We start from the raw sequence: 27,177 nt of genomic DNA on the forward strand, positions 1-27,177 counted from the left end.
GTAAAAAAACGTTTGCCCATATAACTACTGGAGTCCAATAGTATTACTGAGGGGTAACACAGGTCTAAAAGCAAAGTCATTGATGTATTTAGAAAAACTGCCAAGCTTTGCTTAAATAAAAATAATAATAAATGATCTCTATTTACAGTAACACTATAAGGTGTTTAACCTGAGATACAATTACTTTACAGTGTAAATGACAAAAAAGTATTTGTCAGATATTACTATGACTGTTTCATTTGTAGCCAGCAAACCACAGTACAGCGTGATTCATCTATTTTCAGGAATATCAATAGTTATGTGTCTAAAAATACAGAGCAGTTTATTCAGTGTGCAGCTATCACCACCATGTGGCCATATTCCTTTACTAGAAAAACGAGCAAACACAAAGGTAACAGTATATCTGGAATACAAGTCACCACTTAATGCTGTATTTAATTTGAAATTCAGTTCTCAAAAGGCATCTTCAGACATGAACATTTCGCAAGCAACATAAGTGTGTTAATCCCTCAGTTCAGTTTAAAATGCTACTTACATGCCCCATAGTAACTTTCAGGTGGTTTAAAAAGTTAACCTTATGGGGCAGACTTATCAAAATGTGATTTTAGAGCTTTGTACATAAATACACGTTTTATTCATTCCTATGGGATTTTTAGAAGTCTATTTATCAATTAGAAAATTAGAACTCACCATTTGATAAGTAGGCTTCGGAAAATCCCATAGGAATGAATAGAAAGTGGGTGAGTTTTATGTATTAAGCTCTAAACTCACATTTTGATAGATCTGCCCCTAAGAGTAATTTATTGACATTACATCAAAACATAAAAACATTCCCCAAAGAGAACAAGAAAAGAGGGCCCATTCTGTCTGGATTGTCTTTTTGACTCCTAAAATATTTTTTGTTCCTTAAATGTAAACTTGTAATGCAGTCATTAACAATGTGTTTGTAAGTGTGATGTTAGTTTGCAAGAATCTAATAAATTCCTGACATTCAGCTATAGGGTTGCTTCAATTTTCTCCTGTGACTGATCAAAGAGTAGCTACAGGCAGCCACAGTAGGTTCCCTGCCAGTTGTTTTAGCTGACATGTCTGTTTATGGGGAAAGAGAGAACGAAGAAGCCACAAATGACTTTAGCCTTAACAATTTGAATGGGCATTATTATTATTATAGCTAGTGATGAGCGAATCTGTCCCGTTTTGCTTCGCCATAAAAGCAGGGAAAAATTTGCGAAACGCATTTGTTGCGTGAGGTTTTTTTGTCGTTGCATCTATTTTTTTGTTGCCCCCATCTTTTGATGTAACATCGTCCAATTTCGACGCAACCGTGCCTTTTTATTAACGCGACCGCGCCCTTTTTGACACATCCGCGCCCAATTTGGTGCACGGCAAAAAAAATTCCACGTGATGAATTTTTACCGCAGCAAATTTTCACAGAAGTTTCTCAAAACAATTCGCCAAAGGCAAAATGCAGAAATTCACTGCGAATCCATGGCTGGCGAAAACATTTGCTCATCACTAATTATAGCTGTTATAGCTAATGACACATAAGCATTCAACACAACTTGAGCACTGCTGTTTGATTTATTCTGTATTATGCATAAAAAGAAGGTACAGGTATGGGATCTGTTATTCGAAAACCTGTTAGCCAAAAAACTCTGAATTATGGAAAGGCTATCTCTCATATACTTCATTTTAATCAAATAGTTTTCTTTTTCTCTGTAGCAATAAAACAATATCTTTTTTTTAATTGATAAATTGATAAACAATCCTATTAAGTGTAATGAATGTTTCAATTATTTTTAAGCAAACTTAAGTTATGGATATCCAAATAATGGTAAGACCCCTTATCTGGAAACCCCAGGTCTCGAGCATTCTGGATAAAAGATCCCATGCCTGTATTATAAATTTTGGCAACAGGAGGAAATCATACATTTTGCAGTTTTATTTTGTCTGTAACTTTCTGAAGGAGTCTCAGAAGTAGCAAACTTTAGAAGAACATAAATAAAATACTGTAGGCTTATATCAGCTTACTAATTAATTAAACAAACATACATAGGACCTTCTTAATTACTGTAGGTCAACATCACATGATGTTATTACTGTATGCAGAACAGTTTCACCTGACAACCTGAATGATTTGTGCAGTGTCTGCATGCTCATCTTTATTTTTAGAAACAATTATAGTACAAGTGATTCTTAAACCCTTTTATGGATAGCTGCAGATAGTATAGCTAAATAGATCATCTGTATTTGTCAAGTCAAGCAGGAAGTTTCAGATATACATTTTCCATTCTGTTTCTCTTATGATTACAACATGTTTTTATAAAAAGTCAACAATTTATCTATACTTTGGCATGGCCTCATCAATTATGACATGATAAATGATGTCATTCAAGAGCAGCAATGAAGACATAACCTACATGTTATATTGAAGAAATTCTATTTTTAGCTTAACTCACAGTGATTACATTTCAGGTAGAAGATGCAGCTTCCTGATACAAGGCTCAGTATGATGAAGGATGAAAAAAGCAGAGCACAAAATATATTATACCATTATCCCAGAGTCACAGGGCATTGATTATAATTATCCCCTTGGCCTATATAGTATAACCAATGCCTCTATGGAAAAAACACCAATAACATTAAAATGAATATATTACATCTTGTGAATCAGAATTCCCTTTATAACTTCAGCTGTGTACACTGAAAATGTAGTACTAACCAAAGTCAGTTTTACACAAAGGGTAGAATGTTATTACAATTATCTGTATTATTATCTGTTAATTTCTTGTAAGACCCCTATCTGTAAAAATATTGTTGTCAAGTGCTGATTTTATCTGGAAACATTTCTGAGAAAATGTGTTACCATTTTCTACCATTGATAGTTTCCGATACTATTCTATGGTCGATGGCAGATGTATGAATGGTTTTGATATACTTGTTGTGTTTACAGCTCTGACATTTTTGAATAACATGAGAAAAATCCTTGTTTAGCCTGATGCCCCACAGAGTGAGCTAGTCACCGGTGATAGATCTCTGCTATTGTGGCCGACTAACCGCTCTGAAATGCCTTTCCACCAGCAACAATAGGATAAAGTTCACAATAAATAAAAAATGACATTTTACTTATTTTCCCTAACTGGGAAGTTTTTTTATTATAAAGGCTTGATATAAGTTTGTTCCTGTTAAAATTTTATGAATAATTACATCAATCTACATAATTTAAGACCTTCCTTACATAAAATGCACTCAACATTGTACAGTATCTAGTAGAATTAAGTCTAAAGCAACTGGACTCTGAGTTTTCTTAAAAACGTTTCACCACTCATCCAAGTGGCTTCTTCAGTTCAACTGAGTGGGGAATTGCCTGGCATTTAAACCCTTAAGGGTAGTACAGTCACAGACATCCAATCACTATGGTTCCATTGAGCTCATTCAGTTAGGCGTTGGCTGAAACTCACAGGCATGTGAAAGTGTGACCCAGTCACAATGGTACCATGATTCTTATTAAGACAGTTGTTCATTTTTCAATGTACTTCACTGGAAGTCTGAATTGTTGTAAAACTGGCTGGGTATTGCATATACCATGTTAAACTACAGTATGCATTTTTGTTGCCTATCATATTTATTTTTATTATCAGTCCTAAATATGTAAAACCATTGTAAATTTTTATTTTTTTTCAACCAACAGAAAATACAGTCTGATCTGATGAGTCATGAAATTAGTTTGGATGAAATGAAAAAAAGAAATCAGGGTAAAGAAATGTCCAAAAAAGTTCTCTCACAGATTGAAATAGCACAGGTAATGTTTATTTTACCATTTTTTAACCTCTAATATATCCATTCATTTTTAGCCTTGTACAGCAGCAGAAGACCACACTGGGGCAGGAATTCCTAACATAAACTGGATTTCAATACTGTTTAAAATGGGTCCTGTGTACAAAGAGATGCCCTCTTACAAAGTAGTAAAAAATAATGCAACTAGTTTACTGCATTTAGTGCTGATGTCCAGACCATTTGTGCAAAACTAATGTTAAATAAATTCTGAATCTTCTACTTACTATACAACAACATAATAGAAATCTATTAAGTTATTAAAATGCGATAAAGGGATTTTGCCTCAAGATTTAGGATACAATTGAGATTATACTTCAAAAAGCTTACATTAGTTTAATTTTTGTATTTATTGTCATTACTTGATGTGTCAAATGTTACACACATAATAACTGAATTGATTTATACTCATGGGTAGTGCTCATAGAAAAAAAGAGCTAGAAGACAATAAGAATGACAAAATATTTGTCCCAATGTAGCTCTTAATTTTTAAAAAATTGAATGAGATATACATTACTTGATTAAATCTTTTTCATTTATGCTTTTCAGAAAAAGTTTCAGGAGGTATCTACTAAATTTCGATTGTTTCAGAAGCCTGCTAATTTTGAGCAGCGTTTAATAGAATCAAAAAGAATTCTTGATGAGGTGACATTCGAATTGCCAGTTTTGGAGATAAAAAGTATTGAGCAGGAAGTTGTTCAGACGCAGCTTGATCAGTGTATGGTAAGTTGTTGGGTAATTATTAATATGGTAAATGAAAGATTGGTATGCATGCAAACTGCATAGAAGTTTTTTAAAATAATACTATTGTAAAATATATTTAATCACAATATAAAACAGACAACCCTTGCATACATAGTCAAATGGACACTTCAATTACCTACTGTAACATTTCAGCAGATCAGTAAAGTATCAGGTCATGTTTTATTTATGCTGTTCATTTCTAGGTTTTGACTTATACAGGTATAAGACCCGTTATCCAGAATGCTCGGGACCAAGGGTATTCCGGATAAGGGATCTTTCCGTAATTTGGATCTCCATACTAAAGTCGACTAAAAAATTAATAAAACATTAGGATAGGATTGTTTTGTATCCAATAAGGATTATTTATATCTAAGTTGGGATCAATTACAAGGTACTGTTATATTACTACAGAGAAAAAGGAAATTAGTTTTAAAATTCTGAATTATTTAATTAAAACTGAGTCTATGGGAGACAGGCTTTCCGTAATTCGGAGCTTTCTGGATAAGGGGTTTCTGGATAAGGGATCCCATACCTATATATCTTAATTCAACCCTTCTTTCTTTTTTTTTCCATCTAAGACAGTCCACTTATAATACAACTTTATTTTGCTGCATTTGTTTCTCAAAGTAATACGATATGACTGTTATATAAGTAAATATTTTATAGATCAGTTTTTAATACTATAGTTAATTAACTATGTTTTGTAGAAAGAATACTAAGTTCTTGTCAAATAAAATCTTTCTGTTTAAAGGCAGAGGGATTAGCAGAATGTTGGAAGGAATATGGGAGGGAATTCCAGATAAAGGGTACAACTCTAGTGTGTATTGAATGTGAATAAACAAAGTGGTAATGAGTGAGGTGTTAAGGAAAAGATCAATAGAAGAGTGAAACAAGCCATTTAGTGAGTACATAATTGCAGGGGATTGAAAAAAAGTTCAACCCCTCAAAATAAACCTCAGTGAACTTATTGTACATACACATACTAATACAGACCAACACTATCTATACACAGACCTATCTATATACAGTATAATCTACCTATACTAACATCTGCACTATTTGTAGATTTTAGTACAACAACATCCTTGGATACTTATTAAGAGAATTCACCATCATAAAATCACCCAGCAAGACATTCCACATCCTCACTGACCTCACTGTGAAGAACCACCTAGTCTGCTTCAAATAAAAATGATGTGTGAAAATTTGAGTAAAACTGCTGAAAAATTCATGAAATATGGCTATCGCTCAACTTTTTGACACAACAGTTATTTTTCTGATGCAACCGCAATGTTTTTGATGTGACCCCAAATACATTAAAATCAATGGCTGTTTTTCTCACCAATTTTTTTGACACAGCAAATTTTCAACAGTTTTGAGAATAAATTTGTCAATGCCAAATTGCAGAATTTCATGAATTCATGTCTGCTGACAAAAATTCTTTCATCGCTATTAAAATTAATTTTTCTTCTGTGTTTAACCCTGTGAAAAACCTTTCCCAATTAATAGATTGCAGAGATGCCTTTATTCTGGCAAAGTTTACATGTCTAATTTTTGGCGTTTAAAATTTATTGTTCTCTCTCCAACCGGAGACCATGTTATGATCACTATCCTCTAAATGCTCATCCATACAAATGCTAGAGATGAGTTTGGTATTATTAGTTATTACCAAGTCCAAAAGAAAATCATTCCTAGCAGGATCTTTAGCTACCTGAAATACAAAAAAATTAATTTAGCATATTTACAAACCTACTAGCTTTTAATGACTTGGCCACCCCATTACTCCAGTCAATGTCTGGATAATTAAAGTCCCCCATAATAACAGAATTGACTTTGTTATGAAGCCTCCTCCATTTATAATAGTAGCTGGGCCTCGTCCTCTTCACTTATACACTTTGTTTTGTAGCATACACCAGTGATAATTTTCTCTGTACCACCTAAAAAGAGTGTAACCATTTAAATCAACAGCCCAGTCACATACGACCAGGTTTACCAGTTGTGTCATAATTATTAGCACATGCAATGAACTCCAGCTCTCCCAATTTACCTGACAAGCTCTGTGCATTTTGCCAGCATACAGTATCTTGAGATAAGTTCAGATGATTTTTGGGGTTTGGAGTCTAAATTAAGCATTTTTCCATGGATCAGTCACCAGTGAACCTAAATCTAAATAATATATTTTATTTTTATTATGTTTGTTTTTATTTTATCTATCTCTGATTTTGGAACCATGAAATATATATTTATAATGGCAGTTAACAAAATATTTTTATATCCTTTTGTTTCTCCTAATAGAAACTGTATAAAATTTTGAGTGAAGTAAAATCAGAAGTGGAAACAGTGATAAAAACCGGCCGCCAAATTGTACAGAAACAGCAGACTGAGAACCCAAAGGATTTGGATGAAAGACTCACTGCATTAAAAATGCAATACAATGAATTGGGAGCAAAGGTAATGTATAGCCTGAATTTTGAATTACTTAATGTAAAAATTGTCCTGTGGAATATTTACTTACAGTTTGAACAGCAAACCCATGAAATTTTTGGATTCACAACCTGATTTGCCAGTGGCTACACATTTCGGTAGCTTTCCCCATTAATACATTGTCTATGGGCCTTTTTTTAATGCAGTGTGAAACAAAATTCTCCAAAAAATCTGTGTAAAATAAATGGTGAATTTTGTCATCTGAACACCAGATTTAATGCCATTATTATACGTAAGTTCTGGCAAAAGCCTGGCAATGTGTGGTGAATTTTGTCACCATTTTTAACACAGCATGATAAATAGGCCCCTAAAGTATCTGAGATATACCATGTTAACATATGGCATAGTCAGAACTCCTTATTTAAGTGAAAATGTTTTTTAAGTTACTTTTTAAAAATGTCCCTTTTATGATACAAACCATCACTTGCATTTTAATTTTTATCTATGTATGACACACAACAGGTGCATAAAATTTAAATTTTGTTTGCATTAGGGTTGTTAAATAAAAATCAAACTACAGCTGCCACCCCTTTTAGTTTGCTAATAATTGATGGCTATGGAAACCTTTAGGGCTCTGGCACACGGGGGGAGATTAGTCGCCCGCGATTAACTCCCTGTTCGCGGGCGACTAATCTCCCCGAGTTGCCTACCCCTGCCATCCCACCGGCGAACATGTAAGTCGCCGGCGGGATGGCAGACGCGGCGGGGCGATTTGCGGAAATCGCCTAAAAAGCCTCGCCGGTGGGATGGCAGGGGTAGGTAACTCGGGGAGATTAGTCGCCCGCGAACAGGGAGTTAATCGCGGGCGACTAATCTCCCCCGTGTGCCAGAGCCCTTACATATTTATAATTGTATTAACTGCCCCATTTCCATATGTAGATTCTGACAGATAAAAAAACAATGTTCACCATTGTTAGTTGAAGGGTTTTATTCCCAATATGATTTAAAGCAAAACCATTCTTCAACAAAACAAAATAAAATTCTTAGCAACTTTTCAATATATATCAAGTAAAATTATTTTAAAATTATTTTAAAGTTATTTGTAATTGCAATTGAAAGCAAGTTTGACAGTACCTGTCTGTGCTTACTATTTCATCACTGTCATATTGTATCAGTAGCTAGTCTTCCTCCAACTATATCATATTGGCATGATCCTATTATGACAAGTAAGCCTCCTTTCCAAAGTAGATGGTTGTCTAGCAGTCTCCATAATGTAACTTAACCTTAATGGTTTACTGGGCATAGTTGGAATCATGTGTGCTGAGTATGGCCTTTGTGGCATGTTTTTAAATGAATAACTTGCCTAATGGAACAAGACCCATAATATTACTCTGTACTATGCAATAAAAAAAGGTGAAGCAACATCTCAGAGTAAATTTCAAAAAGCTAAGGGCCCTGGCACACGGGGAGATTAGTCGCCCGCGACAAATCTCCCTTGTCACGGGCGACTAATCTCCCCGAGTTGCCATGACCCGCCATCCCACTGGCGAACACGCGGCGGCGCGATTTCCCCGAAATCGCCGAAAAAAGACTTGCGAGTCTTTTTCGGCGATTTCGGGAAATCGCGCTGCCGTTTCCCCGTGTGCCAGAGCCCTAAAGCAGAGAAATTTAACAGGCCTGGGTCATGACACCAAGACAGCAAAACCAGAAAACCAACTCGGAAAAAAACTTTAACAGAGATCAAACAAGCCACAATCTGATTAAAACAGTGTTAAAGTATGAGCACGTGTCAAGAAACCTGCAATACAGGTTACTCAGTTGATACATAAAAGCTTTTTCCAGGGGGAGCATTGCCTCTACAACACGAAGCACCAGTCGTTACTCTGCATACATATACAACCCATGAGAAGGAATCAGGTATTCCAACTCCAAATTCCCAAATATCTTCTGTGAATAAAAAAGGGCACATTTACAGTACCATAGGGCTCAATTCCTGGAGTGTTAGGGATGCACTCATACAGTACATGCTGCACACTGCACCAGGGGCTATAAACAGGTAATAAAGCTGGCCATACACGCACCGATAATATCGTACGAAACCTCATTTTGTACGATATTCGGTGCGTGTACGGCAAGTCGTTGAGTCGACCGATATCGCAGGAGGCTGCTGATATCGGTCGACTCGCCGATCGGCCAGGTTAAAAGATTTTGATCGGGCGCCATAGAAGGCATCTGAGCAAAATCTGCAGTCAGGGCTAAATCAGCAGAAGGAGGTAGAAATCCCATTGTTTCTACTTCCTTATCTGCCGTTTCAGCCCTGAACGTTAGTGGCGGATTTAACGATCTTTCGTGTGACAGATGGCAGCACGAAAGATTGCAAATCGCCACGTGTGTGACCACCTGAAGTATATGGCTCCTCTTTGTGTCTCCTGTGCTCCCATTTTGTTAAATAGGAAATGCAGTTCTCTATGTCACATTTACCCATAATGCAGCATTGGAAGTAGTTGCAGTGATCCTCTTTGAATGGATTTGTGTTTTTACGGCTGTTTCCTAAAAACATGTTCTTTTTGCAAAATAACTAGTTCCTTTCATAGGTCTGCACTGTTATCCCCTATGAAATCCTAAAAAGTATTCATGGGTGGTGCCACTTTGATATAAAAAATAGTGTACAGCATGTAAGGGAAAACATAAACCTGCTTTACATCTCAAGTCAGAAAGTTATCACACCAAAGTAATGCAGATAAAAGTCTGTTGCGCTAGTCTGATTAAAATGTTGCTGCAGGGTTGCCAGCAGGGTGCTAGCCCATTACCACTTCTACCTACACCACACTCAGTCTATTGTACATAAGATTCAGAAATGTCACAGCATACATTACTTTAATCTGTTTTATTGCTGTCTGCAGGACTCCCTGTGCATTTAGCATTAGTGTTAAGTCATTTTTATCTGAAACCAACAAAGGTCTTTTCATGCTATGTGCCTCAATACAGAAATATTGTGCTATAAAACAAGAAATGTTTCAGTCAGGAGAACATGGGCTAATTTAAAAAGATGGCTAGGGAGTAGTTCTTAATTAAGCTGCCAAATTGCTTCAACCTTTTTTATTTAATGACATTTGAAGTAAGACATCTTGTTTAATATCAGAATGAAATAATGAATATTAGCAAAACTCAATAGGATGCTTTCTGCTGTCAGTGTTAAATGGAAGGGTAGGAGAAAAGGGAGGGTAGAAATCCATAAAGCAATTTTTAGATATTCCCTATGGCATAACAAAAATTGTGCAGGTCTTAAAAATATCTGATTGAGCTAATGGACATGAAGTAAAGGAATATTTAAAAAGAAAAAAAAATATGAAGTTAAATAAAAGGTCACAGAAAAACAAGACTTTATGCCTACAAAGGTATTCCAAAATACCAAGACTAATATCACAGTGGATGACTTTACAAGCTTTCCCTCAATCAAGTTATTTAAGAAACTAAGCCATTCTTTGAGCCTGTTAAAAATCAGGAAAAGAAGTACAAAACTACAGAAATAAGTATTAACAAAATGTCTTTTTGCCATAAATTTCCTTTAAACATAGAATACCTCAGTTTCTGCAGAATGTCATAATTCAGTGTACCCTTTTTCCAGTCTCTACAGTTGGAAAGAGTGTGCCAGACATGTCTCTAAATGTGCACACACCTTAGGTTCGAATTTCCAATGGAAATTTCAGGAACAGAGGAAGAATGAATTTCCCTGGTCTGAACCGCCTCCAACCCAAACATGCAATAGTCGTCCAAATTTTAACCTTAGTCCATCTGAACTAAGAGTAAATCTGTGGGGCCTGCGGGTTGCTGGTCAACCAACACATCATTAGTTACTATGTTTTCTTAATTGCTTTTGCTTTAATATTTACTTACATACATAGACCTTCTACTTTACAACAGTCATGTGACTCAAATTAGTGGTCTGAAATTCCTTCTCTTATATCATAGCTCAATAGCCTAATCATTTGTTTACTCAAGGAACATGGAGTAGATAAGGAAAAAAAAATAATGAATATGTACATCATTACATCATTTTAGCATTCCAGTCATTAAATAAATAATTATTCAGATAAGAATGTCTATTTATAATGTTAAATTAACTGTAAAAAATGGATCTACATTCAGTATAACCATTGAAATATGGCAACAAGGGTCTGATCTAGGGTTAATTTGTTAAATGATTAATACATTAAACAATTGTGTAAGATCATCTGCTGAAAATTTTTGGCTAAAGAAATTTAAGGGAAGCCTTTGGCAGAATGGCCCTGAACGAGAAATGTACATGTTCCTATTGATGAAGCTGTCTGTTTTGATCTGCCCAGATGATTCAGTATAGACTAGGGGTTGTATATGTACCAAAGCCTAGTTGAAACTCTACTGGAAAAAATGTAATTACTCTGCATTTATAAATGAAACATTTCAGTGGTTTCTGTTAGATTTTTTCCATTAAAAAGCTTTAACAATGATTTAATCCATTATAGCGTAGGGCTCAAGTGCATGTCACTGGAGTCATATTGATACCAGTAAGTATGTGTATACTAAGAAAATTGTATTTTAACTGTAAATAACTTCTCCCAGCAGTAACAGGCTTATCAGCTGAAGGGTCAAATATAATCCAATTAACAGTTGCTAAACAATGTAATCAATGTCAGTTATAACAGAGCCATTGTCAATAATTTGAAAGTGGACTCCAGCCCTATGGAAAAAAAAACCTTCTGGAATCTAGGCTAATAAAGCACACAATTGCTATATATTTGCAAATTTTATATTTCCTTGTTCTGATTCTGGTACTTGTAGATGGATGTTTTGGAGTGGTACAGGAGGTGTTTTATAAATAAAGTATACCAATCAAAGGATAGCTTTCATCTACTGGGAATTTGACTAGCCAGTTTGAACAGAACTAAAGATATAGGGGCAGATTTATCAAAATGTGAGTTTAGAGCTTAATACATAAAAACTCACCCACATCCTATTCATTCCTATGGGATTTTTAGAAGTGTATTTATCAATGGGTGAAAGTTAAAACTCACCTTTTGATAAATACACTTCTAAAAATCACATAGGAATGAATAGAATGTAGGTGAGTTTTTATGTATTAAGCGCTAAACTCACATCTTGATAAATGTGCCCCATAATGTGACAAGGAAAATGTATTTGTATTTAAGTATTGGACTAAGCACTGTAAAGTTTAATAGGCCTCTTAGTATATAAATGCAGTAAATGCTATCTGACCAAGGATTGGGGATAAGTGCAGATCTTTGAGCTTGCCAACCATGAATATTGTGCTGCTGGCTTTGGCTGCTCTGTATTCATAAGTGGTGGGCTGGGAAGGCATGTGTGCATCCCAGATCACAGCCTTCACACCAATCAGAGATGCAAGTTAGGGAAAACCAGTGAGAACAGGGTGCTAAAGAGGCCTGTGCTTTCCACCTGCCCTGTGGTAGATGTTAAGGTCGGTGCTACCATACACCCACCAGCTTCAAGTGTTTATGTTAGTGGAACACTGATCATTTTCTCTGCTGACATATATTTCCTTGTTGAAAAAAACACTCCACTAGCTTCCACAACTCTCAGGCCTGTCATGTGTGCGTAATGACAGGCATGGAAACAGCACACAGAAAAAAATCATAACTTTGTTATTTAACAATTTGATCCCATGAAAATGACCCGTGTGCTAATAGCTTTAGTGAATAAACACAAAAGGATGTGATTCTGTGCCCCTTAGTGCGTTAGAGCTTTTGTAAATGGCCCTTTCTAACTCTATCATCGAGGCGCACTTATCATTAGAAACTATGTAAATATACAGTGACAGATTCCCAAAATATTAATATGAATTTTTTTGCCCTATGATTAAAAGGCTAGACATAGGGGCACATTTACTAAGCAATTTTAAGAAAAAGTTGAGTTTTTCTTAAAGAGGACCTGTCACCCAGACATAAAAAGCTGTATAATAAAAGCCCTTTTCAAATTAAACATGAAACCCAAAATATTTTTTTTATTACCACATCCATACCCATTATAAAAGCATTTTAAAATCACAGCTGTCAATCATATAATGCCTTCCCCGCCTCTATGCCTTAGGCATAGAGGTGGGGCAGACAGTTACTTTCACTTTCAATTCAGAACTTCTTAGATGTTGCTGCACTCCTGACATTCCCCCTCCCTCCTCACCATGTAATTGTGTAACCAGTGCATGGACATGGGCATCAGGTCCCCCCATACTGGCACAGAAACAAGATTTTGGCAGGATGCACAGCTTGCCTTAATAACAGTGTCCACAAAATGGCACCTGCCTGCTTGCTGCAACTGTGAATTCAAAGGCTGAAGAAAATAAGATTAAAATAATTTATATAGTGTAAGTGAAGTTTATTTTGCTTGCCAAACACAATAGAAAACAATTTGAAATTATTTCTTAAGGTGACAGGTCCGCTTTAACTTAATAACTTAACACATTATTGTTTTCCAAGAATGAATTCCAATGCTCCTAAAATGGCTGCTGGAGCAATTCCTGTTTGGGAAAAATAAAGCAGATTCATGGAAATGAATGTCAGTTTAAACTGTTGATTTTTAATGATACTTTAGGCTCAAAAAATTTTCAACCGCAAACTCGACATTTTCATACGACTGATAACAGCATTATCGTAGCATTTTATAAATACAACAATGTTCAAGTTTAATTCGAATTTATACCATGTCAAGTTTATACGACTGAAGGCCATAAAAAAAACAAATTTTAGTAAATCAGCCCCATAATTTAGGCATCCAAATAACTGATATTTCCACGGCTTTTATTTACTATATTTGGCAATAAAAAGTATAACTGCTGTGTAAAACAGAAAAGGGATGTTAAAAAACCGATACATCTGATATTACAACTTAACCTGACAATGCCAGTAGCATCATTGGGCTACCGACTTGTCCATAAAGGCTCAAGGTAAGATCTAGACCATATTTGTAATGATTACCATTTCATTCAGCAATACCTGCTTGTGTGTATTTTCGTTTCTCTAAAATTATGAATATACTAAATATATACAGCACATTACATTGTGGGTTACTTTACTGTAGTCTTAACTTCAAGAAAAATGGTAATAAATGTAACTAGTGTGGCCATGCTACATACTGTTTTAATAAATGAAGGGCTAATGTATAAAGTACAATACATTACAATACAATACATAATAATAGTGTAATTCTCTAATATACCATAATCTACCCATTAAACTGTAATAGCTGGATATCAAATTATGAATGCTACTGTTACAGCAAACTATAACTTTAAAAGTCCTCAGATAGTATGAATAACTAATAGGATGCTTGGGGAAGCTTGATAACACAACCAGATACGTCTTTCAAAAAATATTGCAAATGTGATTTCTTTGTCTTATAATTAATAGATAGTTCAAATATAGAAGACTGGGCAATGATTTTCACAAAATAAGCCAGAATGAAATGAAAAAAAAAGGAAATGCCTATAAACATGTGCAATTGCTGATAAGTAAAATTCTCAAATATACTCTAGGTGGCAGTGTTTGAATTATTTTTGAAATCACAAACTGTTCATATTCCACATAAGATTTTAAGGGAATTGAGGAATTAAATATTTGCCTTAGTGAAATGCAACAGAATGTAATATAATTGTGGGATAAATAAATGATAAGTATATGTGCATATTCTGAATTTTCAGAAATCACCCACTTGTAATTTAAACTTTTTATTTGTCTTTATTTCCATTTTCTCTAGAGAAAAATGAGTTTGATTTAAAAAAATACATATACATTTGTAACAAAGACGTCAATAATGACTTTTAGATGCCTTTTTAAAACACTGTGTGGACAGACACGGGTCAGTATAAGCGCAAAGGTATCTGTTTTCACACAAAGTTTTTATGTGTAAGCACAAGCCAACAGCTTAGAAAGAACATTGCTTTTATACTAAACTATAATTCAAAACACATTAAATAAAATATTTAACAGTTTCTTAAAGGGACAGTATACACCTAAAACACCGTTTGACTGTTGAAATTACATTCTGCCTAAAAAATCCATATATTCCTATTTTTTCCATTATTAAGCACTAATTTGAAAACTTGGCTATTTAACTTAAACCCCCTTCCTTTAAGTGCATTATCAGGTGGAATGGTTATTAGTTTTTTCAGTTCCTCTGAAGTTCTGTGGGACAGGAAGTTATAGGTAATGCTAAAGTGAAACTGGCTTCACATTTTAGGCTGATATAACAGAAACCATAGCAAAAAGTATGTTCAGCACAAGCACTATTCATTCAGCTCATGCTGAAAAGGGGAATACAGCACCGGATTTGTCATCTGGGCACCTCACTTGCCCCCACACATGCACAAACAACCCCCCCCCACAAATGCACATTCACGCCATCATTTAAAATTACATATGGGGCAGAATGTGAGCAAAATTCCAGTGCGGCTTGGGTGGCATGCCGCCCCTAAATTTTTGCTGCCCTAGGCCCGGGCTATTGTGGCCTCGCCACAAATCCGGGCCTGAGGATATATGCTATCCCTTAAAACAGGGGTGGGCAAACTACGGCCCGCGGGCCACATCCGGCCCCTTGGCCTTTTTAATCCGGCCCGCCGCCGACGCCAAGTCTCATCACGCGAGACTTGGTGTCATTCGCGGACTAGAATTAAACAGACTTAAGGTGGCCATACACGGACCGATTTTTTACTTACAAACGACCGATTCCCGAACGATCCGATGCTATCGTTAAGTTATCGTATAGTTGGTGGTGTACGAACGATCGTCGGCCCACTAAACGAGCCGACATTATCGTCCCCAAAATCGATTGGCCAGGTTTAAAAATTTTGGTAGTTTAACGATAAAATCTGCCAGTTGGTGTGAGTGTCAGACATTTGTCTTTCAACGATTGTTCTCTGCGCATGTCACGATTGCCAGCAGTGGAAGTCAACGACATTCGATCGTACGTAGATGTACGATCGTACGTATTTTACGATAATGATGCGACGAAATCTTTCCCGAATTATCGTTGCCCGTGGATGGCATATCGCATGGGAACTCGATCGCCATACGACCGTTTGTCGATATAATCTTTCATCGCACAACGAGCGAAATCGCCTCGTGTATGGCCACCTTAAGGGGGCGTAACGCTGGCCTGTCCCTGCCCGCCCTGGCCCGGGGGTAAGTAAATATGGCCCGTGAGCCAAAAAGTTTGCCCACCCCTGCCTTAAAAGCACATACTGTCACATACTGTTATGCATTACATTTTGTTTTGTTCATGTTTATTTTGATTGTTTTTGTTTGTAATGGGTATTTGCAATGTAATTTTAATAAGTCTCTGTAAGATAACTGATCTGATTTCACTAGATAATATTTTTGAACTGAAAACAGGCAAGATGCACACATTTTGTTACAGAAAGACGGCACTCCCTTAATACAAAAAAATATCATTCCAAATTTCTGATAAAGTGTCAGGCATAAAAGAACATAGTTCTACACTCATCAACTCATGCAAAATATTAATTTATTATGAAAGAAAAAAAATCCCAAGGTTTGGGTGAAAAACACCCAAGAGTTTTTTGGATATGGACCAAAACATCGACTGCTATAAATGTACCTCTAGAAATACTCCATGTGTTGTACTATATATCTATACCTAATATAGCAAAAGGCATATATAAATATGTATATATATATATATGTATATATTGTGGCAGTGTGTTTAGAGAACACGTCTGTCTGGCCTAAAAATGTATAGGAAAGTGTGGATTTAATGTGCATGATATGGGCTTTAGGGGGATACCTAGTAGAGATAGTGTTCATATTCACTCTCGGTCGAGAAATTAGGTGGCAACTGACAGAGTAGCTGCCTGCATAGGTAAAGGTGGAAAGAAAGGAGTTATCTGAACTGTGAGTAACATGGTGCTAACCTTGTGGTGGTCCAGAGTCTGTAAGATGCCCTCATCTAAAACCTCATCTTTATTTTTGATGCCACAGGAAGATAAGCATCTTGTTGATATATTTTGAGTGAATTATTACGTGTAAAGTCTTGTTTTCCCTACATTTTTGAGTCCCTGTCTCTTATCTGAATAAGAAACCCACTTGCCTACTATTATAAAAGCAAATCTTCCCACAAAATATATATGTAATGTTTATAACAACAGGAAGCATTTATTTGACCACCAGCTACAGTTTTACTCAAATCTATTCTGCAGGTAAAATGAATTGTTCTGATAATGAACATTATGGCTCTAAATATGAATACAAATGTGTGGAACATGAGAGGACATTGATCTGTATTATGTGTGATGTGATGTGTATTTCACATTCAAAAAATTATTTTGTTTATTCCACAAGTTAATGTTATTTAATATGTTTCTTTCAGGTGACAGAGGGGAAACAGAACTTGGAAAAGTGCCTAAAACTCTCTCGAAAACTAAGAAAAGAAATGAACAGTCTGACAGATTGGTTAGCTGCAACAGATGTGGAAGTAACAAAGAGATCTGCTGTGGAGGGAATGCCCTCAAACCTGGCTGAAGAGATTGGATGGAGCAAAGTAAGTGTCATATATTAAATATATTATTATAGTAAGCTGTAATAATTAGTTAAAATTTTAAATGAAAAGACACTGACAAATCCGCACCTGTATGCCATCTCCACAGATGCACTAGCCCACAATTCAAAAATCAAATTATGGGGATTTATATTGAGTGGAACTTTTGAAAATTATCTATACTGAAAAATGACCAAACAAAACAGGGTCCAAAAACAATGTGGAACTGTCCTATCCACTTCACATCATGTTGCTCCTGGCTATGAACCCAATCTGCATTTCACATCCACTGATTAAACTGCCTCTACTTTAAAGTATTTAAAATGCATTTTTTTGTTTATTGTCAGAATAAAGAGTGGTCTTAAATATGGTCCTTAGCCCCACATCTCATAATTGTTTTATTCATTTACACATTTTTGTATGCGTGGAAGTTCAGTCAGTACAAATAGTAATTATAGAGCCTGAGCTCCTTCCTTGGGCTGGGAGGAACAGTGGAAGAGTTCTTCTAATGATGATTAGTGATGAGCAAATTTTTGCATGGATTTGCGGCAAATTTCTGCATTTCGTCTTTGGAATTGTTTTGCAAAACTTCAGGGAAAATTAGCTGCAAAAAATTGGTGTAAAAAAAATTGCGCAACAAATGCACAGATTTTCGATGTTTCACAAATTTTGACAAATTTTTCTGCGAAGCGATAGAGACAGATTCACTCATCACTAATGATGATGTTTATTATTTTATTAAAGATGCAGAACATGTTTGCACTTTATTAAGTTCTTTACAAAAGATATATATTGTATGTATGTATGTATATTTTTATTTATATAGTGCTACTTATGTACACAGCGCTGTACAGCAGAACTTTAATAAACAAACAGGGGGGGTCATAATTTTAGATACATAAATACAGAGTACAGGTATAGGACCCATTATCCAGAATGCTCGGGACCAAGGGTATTCCGGATAAGGGGTCTTTCCGTAATTTGGATCTCAATACCTTAAGTCTACTAAAAAATCAATAAAACATTAATTAAACCCAATAGGATTGTTTTACATCCAATAAGGATTAATTATATCTTAGTTGGGATCAGTTACAAGGTTCTGTTTTATTTCTACATAGAAAAAGGAAATCCATTTTAAAATTCTGAATTATTTGATTAAAATGGAGTCTATGGGAGACGGGCATTCCGTAATTCGGAGCTTTCTGGATAACGGGTTTCCGGATAAGGGGTCCGATACCTGTACTTTAATAAATACAAATAAAAAATTAAAATTACAATTGCATTAAAGATTCCAGAGATCTAAGTGACCAATTTTAATGGAAGATATAATGCTGCAGGTTAAAGTGGGTGACACTGCAGTATAAGTGCCAGTCCCCAGTTCAGGTGCTATGTGAGTGTCCCAAGAGTAGTCCCAAAGTAGTCTTTGAGCTTAGTTCTGAAGAGTCTGAGGGAGGATTTTCTCTGCAGTTATTCAGAGATGGTGTTCCAAATAAAAGTAGCAGCATGGCAGAAGGGTTAATGACAAGAAACCATGGCAGTAATGGGGGGTACAACCAAGCAGAGAGGCTCGGAGGAATCAGCCAGGAACTTATGGAGACATAAGACAGGAAATGTAGTGAAGTGCAGAGGAATATCCCTTTAATGCAGTAAAAAGGACTAGGCAAATTTGTTTTCCTTAAAATACATTTAAGAAGCTATCAGTTTTATTTACAAGTTCTTAATATTTTAAGCATCACCATGCGGGGGCTTCCCATTGCATTTAAATATTAGTATGTGTTTCCCATTTCACTTACACCCTTACATTTAAAGTGGACCTGTCACCCTAAGAAATAAGTCCAAATTCTTTTCTATATTGTTAGTTGAGCAAAATAAACTTTACTTACTCTATATAAATAATATAAATCTTGTTTCCTTCATTCTTGGAATTACTCAATCAAAGCAAGCAGGTAGGCACCATTTTGTGGACACTGTTATTAAGGCAAGCTTTGTATCATGCCAAAATCTTGTTTATGTGATAGAATGGGGGCCCTGATGCCAAGGCCCATGCACTGGCTACACGGTTAGATGAGGAGGGAGGGGGAAAGTGAGATGTGCAGTGACATCTAGGAAGTGCTGAATGGAAAGCTAAAGTTATTGTCTGCCCCGCCTCTATGCCTAAGGCATAGAGACGGGGCAAGCAATATATGATTGACAGCTGTGATTTTTAAATGCCTTTATAATGGGTTTGGATGTGTTAATATAAAAATAAATTTGGGTTTCATGTTTAATTTGAACAGGACTTTTATTATACAGATTTTCATGTCTGGGTGACAGGTCCACTTTAAGGCTTTACAAACTGTACCATATCTGGACACTCCGGTATGTCAGGCTCCCCACATACATTTATTTTAAAATGTTAGACCTCCTCTAACCACTGCAAAATGTAAAGGCCTCTTTTGCATTTCCGCACTTGTACTATATGTGAACTAACTTGCCAATCACTCTCTAAATCCTAAACCCAAACAAATTATGGCATTTACTAATGCCGGTAACCTATCCTGTGTTCTTTCTGCTGAAATGGCACTCTTACTCCCTCATTTATTCCAGCCTTTCAAGGAAAGCTGACTTATTTTAAATCACACATAACAATTGCCTAGCAGCAGGGAAAAGATCAGCTTTAAATTATTCATTTGGGTCATATCTACTTTTCTAAATAGCCAGTAATGGTGTTGTAGGACTGAACACAGCTTTGCTCATTTAAAAGAAAGTGAATGCTTGTATAAAAGCTGTACTTAGATAAAAGAGCTATTTGTAACCTTCAGAGATAAATAAATCAGAGTGTATACTAAAATTAGTATAACACTGCTGATCCGGTCAATTAGCCTCAGAGGACTTCTAGTTTTATTTATAAGCATCATTTTATCTGGAGCATAACCTACAATGCTGTTTTACTTTGACAGTGAATCACTTGACCTGCATCCTTAATCATCTGAGCTCACAGGGCCAATATCCTGTTGGTCATAGTTCTGATCATCAGGTTATTCATCTAATGAATGACACTAAACACCCCAAATCAATGCACTGCTTGCTTGGAAAAAAACCTATGCAGCCAGTTTATAAATGCTAGCCTCTGACCATTGTAAGCTATTAATTTGCTATCATAGTAGTCATATACATATTGGTATTATATTATTATTATTATTATTTATTGCTTTGTCTGTAGCTGAGAAATATGCATGCATTTTTAATCTAATATGTTTTAGTAGAGAATTTTGGGTTATTTGGAGAACATTTGTGCTGGTAAAAACACCTGGATTTGCCCCATGTGCCTTTGCCCAAAGAGTCAGAATGTGTGTGTAAACAAAGAAGATAAACATAACAATAAACAATTTAATAGGCTAAAGAAATCCAAATTATAGGGATTTATTAATGAGGTAACAAAGGGGTAATCTAAGCTATGCAACAGGAGTTTATTGGGCAAAAGAATATATATCTAGTATGCTAAGATTAAGCAGTATGGGAGTAGAAAATAATTTTTTTTGTCTTTTAATACCAGTCAACACAGAAAGAGATGGAGAAAAGACAGCAGCAACTGAAGAATGTTCACGATATAGGTGATTCACTAAGGACAGTGCTTGGAGGAGAACACAATCTTGTGGATGATAAACTCAGTCTTCTGCACAGTAACTGGGTCGCTGTAACATCAAGGGCTGAAGAGTGGTTCCGCTTATTATTGGTGAGCACAACCTGATGTTACTGTGATGTTAATTTGTAATAAAGATTTTTTTTTTACAGTTCATAGTAAAGTAAAGTAGCCAGTCTCTTCTATCATATACATTATTAATCTGATAGTAGAAAAAAAGCTGCACGGTGCCTATTTAAATTAATAAATGTGCTAGCCATTCTACTATGCTCATTTTTATTAGCATTTTACTCCATCACATTTTCAATAAATGCTATAAAATACTTTTATAAGTGCTTCCTTATTTTATCTTTTAGTTTTCTTTTCTTAAACTTTGCATTGTATTCTCCTAATAAATGCAAATATACTAAACTAAGCAATATGTTGTCTTGATGCATTACACAATATATTTTGTTAAATTAGAACCATGAATACAAATTTATTGGGCAAAGTCTTTTTTTATTTTTTTTTAACAGGCAGACACTTCAATCACATTTTAGAATGTTTTATTTAAAATGAACTATAGGGAAAAAAATATAAATCTTATCTCATGCAAATAAGTATCTTTCTAAATATAATCAATTACAAATTCTGGACTGTTTATGAAATAGTCAAGATAATGTTTAGTATTACTCTGTCAGTAGTCTCTCTCTCTCTTAATACAGGAGTTAAAACCAGAGTTTGATTGGCATCTAACTGAAAAGACAGGTAACTATAATAAAGTGTCTAGGCAAAGAGCACAAACCAATGATGTATTAGAACATCCTTTCCATTATCTGTCAATCAAACTCTGACTCCAGCTCCTGCATGTAGAGAGAATAAGAGAGAGAGAGATGGCTGAGAGGGGGTAGTGAAGACTTAAAGAGTAACATAATATTAAATTGATTATATTTAGAAAGTTTATTATTTCCATGAAATGAAGCTCAAACTACATCTTATTTTTGGTGATAACACTGTAACATAATTTTTATGCAATCCTAGAGCATGATTTAGTTATGCACTGAACTGATCATGTAAGCATTTGCTGTAAGTAGCCTACTACACTATACAGATATAAGGGATCTTTGTTTGTTTCTTTCTTTCTTAGCAATATCATAGTGAGATGGAATCTTTTGACCAGGATGTTGCTACAATCAAAACTTGGATGAACCAAGCTGAAAGTCTTTTGGATGAGTCTGAAAAACAGAAACCACAGCAGAGGGAAGAAACTTTAAAGGTACTATTTATTAGTGATGAGCGAATCTGTCCTTTTTTGCTGGAATATTTGTGAAACTGCTGAAAAATTTGTGAAATGATGAAAAAATTCAGGAAATGCGGCTACTGCATTACTTATTGAAGCCACTTTTTGCCATCGCAACTGTGACTTTTTCCTCATTCTGTGAATGGATCAAGTTTTCTAGATGCCAGATTCAATGCCTCTATGGTATTTACAAATACTGACTGTCTGCAAGAAAGCTAAATTATACACTTGTATTGCTTTGCTTTCTTGAACTTTTAGGTTATCCATTTAAATTATTTAAATACAGCTTTGGCAGTTTAGTAAACAGGCCTTGTTCTTGTAATGTTCAGTCAATTTCACAATGTGTATTTAGTCAGCCTTGATTATCAAGGGCATGTAAAAGGGAATAGGGAATGTTTCAACTAGTCAGAACTTGTGGCCTGATATTCACATTTGTTATGGTGTACCCACTGTCCAAAATGAAAAATGATATACATACTGTCAGAATGTAATGTAATAGACTGCTTATCACTGCTGTACATACTGTACTCTCAAGTACACCTTTTCTTAGCAATATAATTGTATCTATGCTTTGAGTAGTCACACTTCCCATGAACTCATGGTCTTTGTATTCATTATTTATGTTTATATTCATTTTTACTTTTCTGATGACCTACAGGTCATCAAGTCTGAACTGAATGATATGCAGCCAAAGAAAGATTCCATGCATGAAAATGCTGAAGAGTTGATGACAAATCGTGGTGCCCACTGCAGGAAGATGGTAGAAACAAAGCTGTCTGATCTTGACAAACGGTTCAATGCAATATCTCAAAGGATCAAAAGTGGCAAGGTATGCATCAATGTTTTATAAAGGGGGTTGATTTATAAAGTTTGCGCTAAATTATTTTGCAAATGGTTGTCTTGCATATGTTTTCTCCTAAATGTTTACATTTTGCACTGCTGTGCCCATCGTTCCTTTTTTTGCAAATTGCAGTGAAATACAAATTGCGCACAAAAATGTGCAAATTAGATTGCTGTTTGTGTGTGTATGCTCTCTGTGCGTGTTTATTATGCACGAGTACAGCACAACAAATATGAATTCACAATTTGCAAATTCAGTTTAGTGAATATTTTTTCCACCATAAAAGTTGGGCATAGCTTGGGCGCAGAGCTTGCACATTAATATTCACCATTTGCGAGTATGTCATATTTAAAAAGCTTTTAAGGACAGTCACACTGTGCATAAAAATTTGCAGTCATGTTTGTACATTAAAAGCACCAGTCTTGCCCAGCTTTGTAAATATAAACACAGACAGGGCAATTATGTTCACCGTGCGAATAATTCTGTGCTGCACAAATTTTATAAATGACCCCCAAGGAGTTTTGTTTTAAACACAATAAGAACTAAGCAACGTTAAATTAGAAAATGTAGAAAAGATTGACTTTGATTTGTTTAGTTTTTTTAATTCTCAGAGCCAGACTCAGAATGTAGGAATTAATAATGAGGCGTCAGATAACAATAAATACTTTTTCCATCTGAAGCCCAATTCAAAATATTTTATGAGTTTATTAAAATGATAAATAATGCACTTCAAGAAATGAAATTGTATTTAAATATAAAATACCACACACATGTATATTTATATATTTTTACATTATTTCAAGTTTGAGATAATGGTGTAGGTAGAACATTATTTTTTTAAAATCTCTTTTAACCTTAAATGTTCACGTAACAAGGGAATATGAACCAGCATGGTTTTAGTTACCTGTCTAATGGGGTCATTTAATTTTTAACCTTCCCTAACTTCCCTTGTTCTAGCTCTATATCATATCAGAGGTTACTTAAGGCTTTAATGGAACACTTTATTGATACATGCAAAGTTTGCTTTAGGTCTAGTAACCCAAAGGAACCAGACAGATATTTTTAAACACAAGTTGTCTAATAAGCCATAATAACCAATGAGCAGGTAGCATTTATTCATCAGCTGTTTTGAAATCAAACATCTGATTGCTATGGGTTACAAAATGTGGGTAAACCTAAGACTTTTATAATATTATTCTGTATAAATGTTGCACCTGTTATTACTAGCCAGGTAGGTTAACTTGCAATGGGAATACTAACAAACTTGAATATTACAACAAAAATGATTACATATTACAACAAAAGTTTTGTGATGATATCAGTTAAAGGCTTACCCCTTGTTGCGGTGGGTCCAGGTGCTCAAGCCCCAGACCTTCAGCTTAGGGAGTCAACTTAAAACAAATTTCCTTGGCAAAACGGCTGGCACAACTCTGGATCACCACCAGAATGAAGTAAAATCATAGGCTGATGATTAAGTGCCCTTTGAGGCATGAAACGTGTATTTATGTATAATTGTGTATAAATAATAAACTTTGGAATGCTTTAATACAAACCTAATATCTTTAACTTTATTTTGGTGGTGATCTGGAGTTGTGCCAGCCGTTTTACCAAGGAAATTTGCTTTATCTTGCAATGGGGCTGCTAGCAGTGGGGCTGTCAATAAGAATTTAAAACCTAATAAAACTCTTATCTGCACTGTTATTTCCCCCATAACTTGCATTGCATTATATGTAACTATAGCTATTCATTTTTGGGAATTATCAATTTGGTGGGGAGTTAAAATCCACCCAATGGAACAATTTTGATGAATGATCAAATTTTTCATTGAAAAAATGTTTTATTTCAACTCATTAAATACTTTTCTCAATGTGATAAAAATTATATTTTATTATTTTCTCATGCCTTGTAATAATATACCATTGAAGATGCATGTTTAAATAAAGTGTGAGGTTGGTGGGTACCTAGCAATAGCAAAAATCACAAACTACAAAACAACTTCTATTTTTCTATTTTTTTCATTAAGTAGTTTGTTTTTAGACAATTCATGCCTTTATATGAGTACATTAAATACACATTAAATGCATGATTTTTTTTTTATCAAATTTGAAGCAAATTCTCATATATCATTTCCCCAACTGGCATGAATATGTAGCCAAAGGGTGTTTACATTTTATGAGCAATCTGTCAAAAATATTAATTATATTTAGAATTAACTTGTTAAAGTTGGAACTTGCCTTCATTAATGTTGATAAATTCACATTCAGCTTTTTTAAATTCAGCCTTTTTTTTTTTTTTTTAGAAAAAAAATCTGATAAGGTGGCACACTGCTGCTAGAATCATTACTCATTGCTTATGAAATGAAAACAGGGAATTTGTGTAATGATTTCTTTTTCAGGGCTGATAAATTATTTTTATAATGTAATGCGTTTTCATCTTGCTGTTCTTAATCAAAATAAGATTAAAGCCACTCACCACCTAGAGTAACACCCATTAAGTGTTCATTTAAATGGTCCTTTTATTAGTTCATTTAAAAAAGGCAGGTGTTTGAAATAAACATGAGGCCTTCTTAAATCACATTATCCCATCCTTTGTGGTTGGAATGACTGAATAAACTAGCTGATTGATTGAGTTCCAGTTTGCGTGTGTATGTGTGTTTGTTGCTAATGTTTAACTTTCAGATAATTGTTTTTGATCTACAATATTGCACTTTTGCCCAGAATATAAGTGATTATCTCTAATCATTGTTTTAATCACATGCACTAACATTGCTATTATTCACTTAACAAGAATTACATGTATGTGTGCTAAATGGTATCTGTATTATGCAGCTTTATGGTATACATAAGATAACTAATGGAATTTGTCATACTGTTGTGCCCATTAGGGCTTGGGCCCACCAAGAGTTTCCCTGAAATCCTACATTTACATATTGCCAAAGTATAACCACTTGTTGAGTTTACCTAATATTACAACAACATTTCAATCAGAATCTCATGAATACCAGATACAGATGTCTGCAAAGGAAGAGACAACACTGAGCATGGGCCTCAGGAAAACAGAGGAAGCTTACTATTACTATTAGTATTGCTATATACAGTATACCTTACTATATACATATAATGGGACAGAAAGAAGCATTACAGAATGAGTCCAAAACGATTAGCCCAGGTGCATGTAAAAGCACTAGTGTGTGTGTGTGTGTGTGTGTGCGTATATATAAATATATAATACAAAATACTTTATATTGTCTGCTGAGTGCTAGTAACAAATAATATAACAGTCCCACAAAGTACACCACTCAACAGGTCTTGTGCAAGCAAAAATAATTGTTTTAATTTAATTTACAAACCCAATATATAGATAGCTACAAAAGCATTATCAAAATATAAAACAGAGCATATGCATTTATGCTGTATTTGGAGAATATCATGTTTTCAATATACAATGAAATATAATAAACTATAATGGTGGTAGAATGAAGTACAACGTATACAAGTTCAATAACATGCTGTTTACTTTAAAAGCAAGGCTAAAAATTACAGCTTATTTATGTTGTAAAATAATTTGTTTTAAATAAGCTTTACCTTATTTCTACAGGCCTTGGTTTCTTCAAAGGAATTGGAGCAATTTAATTCTGATATGCAGAAATTGCTTGAACCACTGGAGGCTGAAATTCAGCTGGGAGTGAATCCTACAGAAGAAGACTTCAATAAAGATATGGTAAATTAGTTGTGATGGAGACCTGAAATGGCAAACAGAGAATAAGAGAAAATACTTTGTTCAGTTACAAAAACTTCCTAAACACTGTTACAGTCTACAATGTTTAGTCGCCAGAATGTTGTTGAGCTCCAAAAGACATACTCTTCAAGT

At 34.9% G+C, this 27,177-nt stretch overlaps 1 protein-coding gene across 3 annotated transcripts in view; it reads left to right on the plus strand.

Moving 5' to 3' along the window:
* The window catches only part of dmd.3 (LOC105946662), a 1,093,908-nt gene that overhangs the window by 459,454 nt on the left and 607,277 nt on the right, over positions 1-27,177 (plus strand). For all 3 annotated transcript variants that reach the window (XM_031897001.1, XM_031896997.1, XM_031896998.1), the window contains 8 exons: positions 3,692-3,802; positions 4,384-4,557; positions 6,874-7,029; positions 17,398-17,568; positions 21,101-21,280; positions 22,314-22,442; positions 23,125-23,295; positions 26,905-27,027. In XM_031897001.1, coding sequence (XP_031752861.1) covers positions 3,692-3,802; positions 4,384-4,557; positions 6,874-7,029; positions 17,398-17,568; positions 21,101-21,280; positions 22,314-22,442; positions 23,125-23,295; positions 26,905-27,027 — 1,215 coding nt within the window. The remainder of the gene's footprint in view (positions 1-3,691; positions 3,803-4,383; positions 4,558-6,873; positions 7,030-17,397; positions 17,569-21,100; positions 21,281-22,313; positions 22,443-23,124; positions 23,296-26,904; positions 27,028-27,177) is intronic.

This window comes from Xenopus tropicalis, chromosome 2, assembly GCF_000004195.4.
Source record: "Xenopus tropicalis strain Nigerian chromosome 2, UCB_Xtro_10.0, whole genome shotgun sequence".
Taxonomy (NCBI): domain Eukaryota; kingdom Metazoa; phylum Chordata; class Amphibia; order Anura; family Pipidae; genus Xenopus; species Xenopus tropicalis.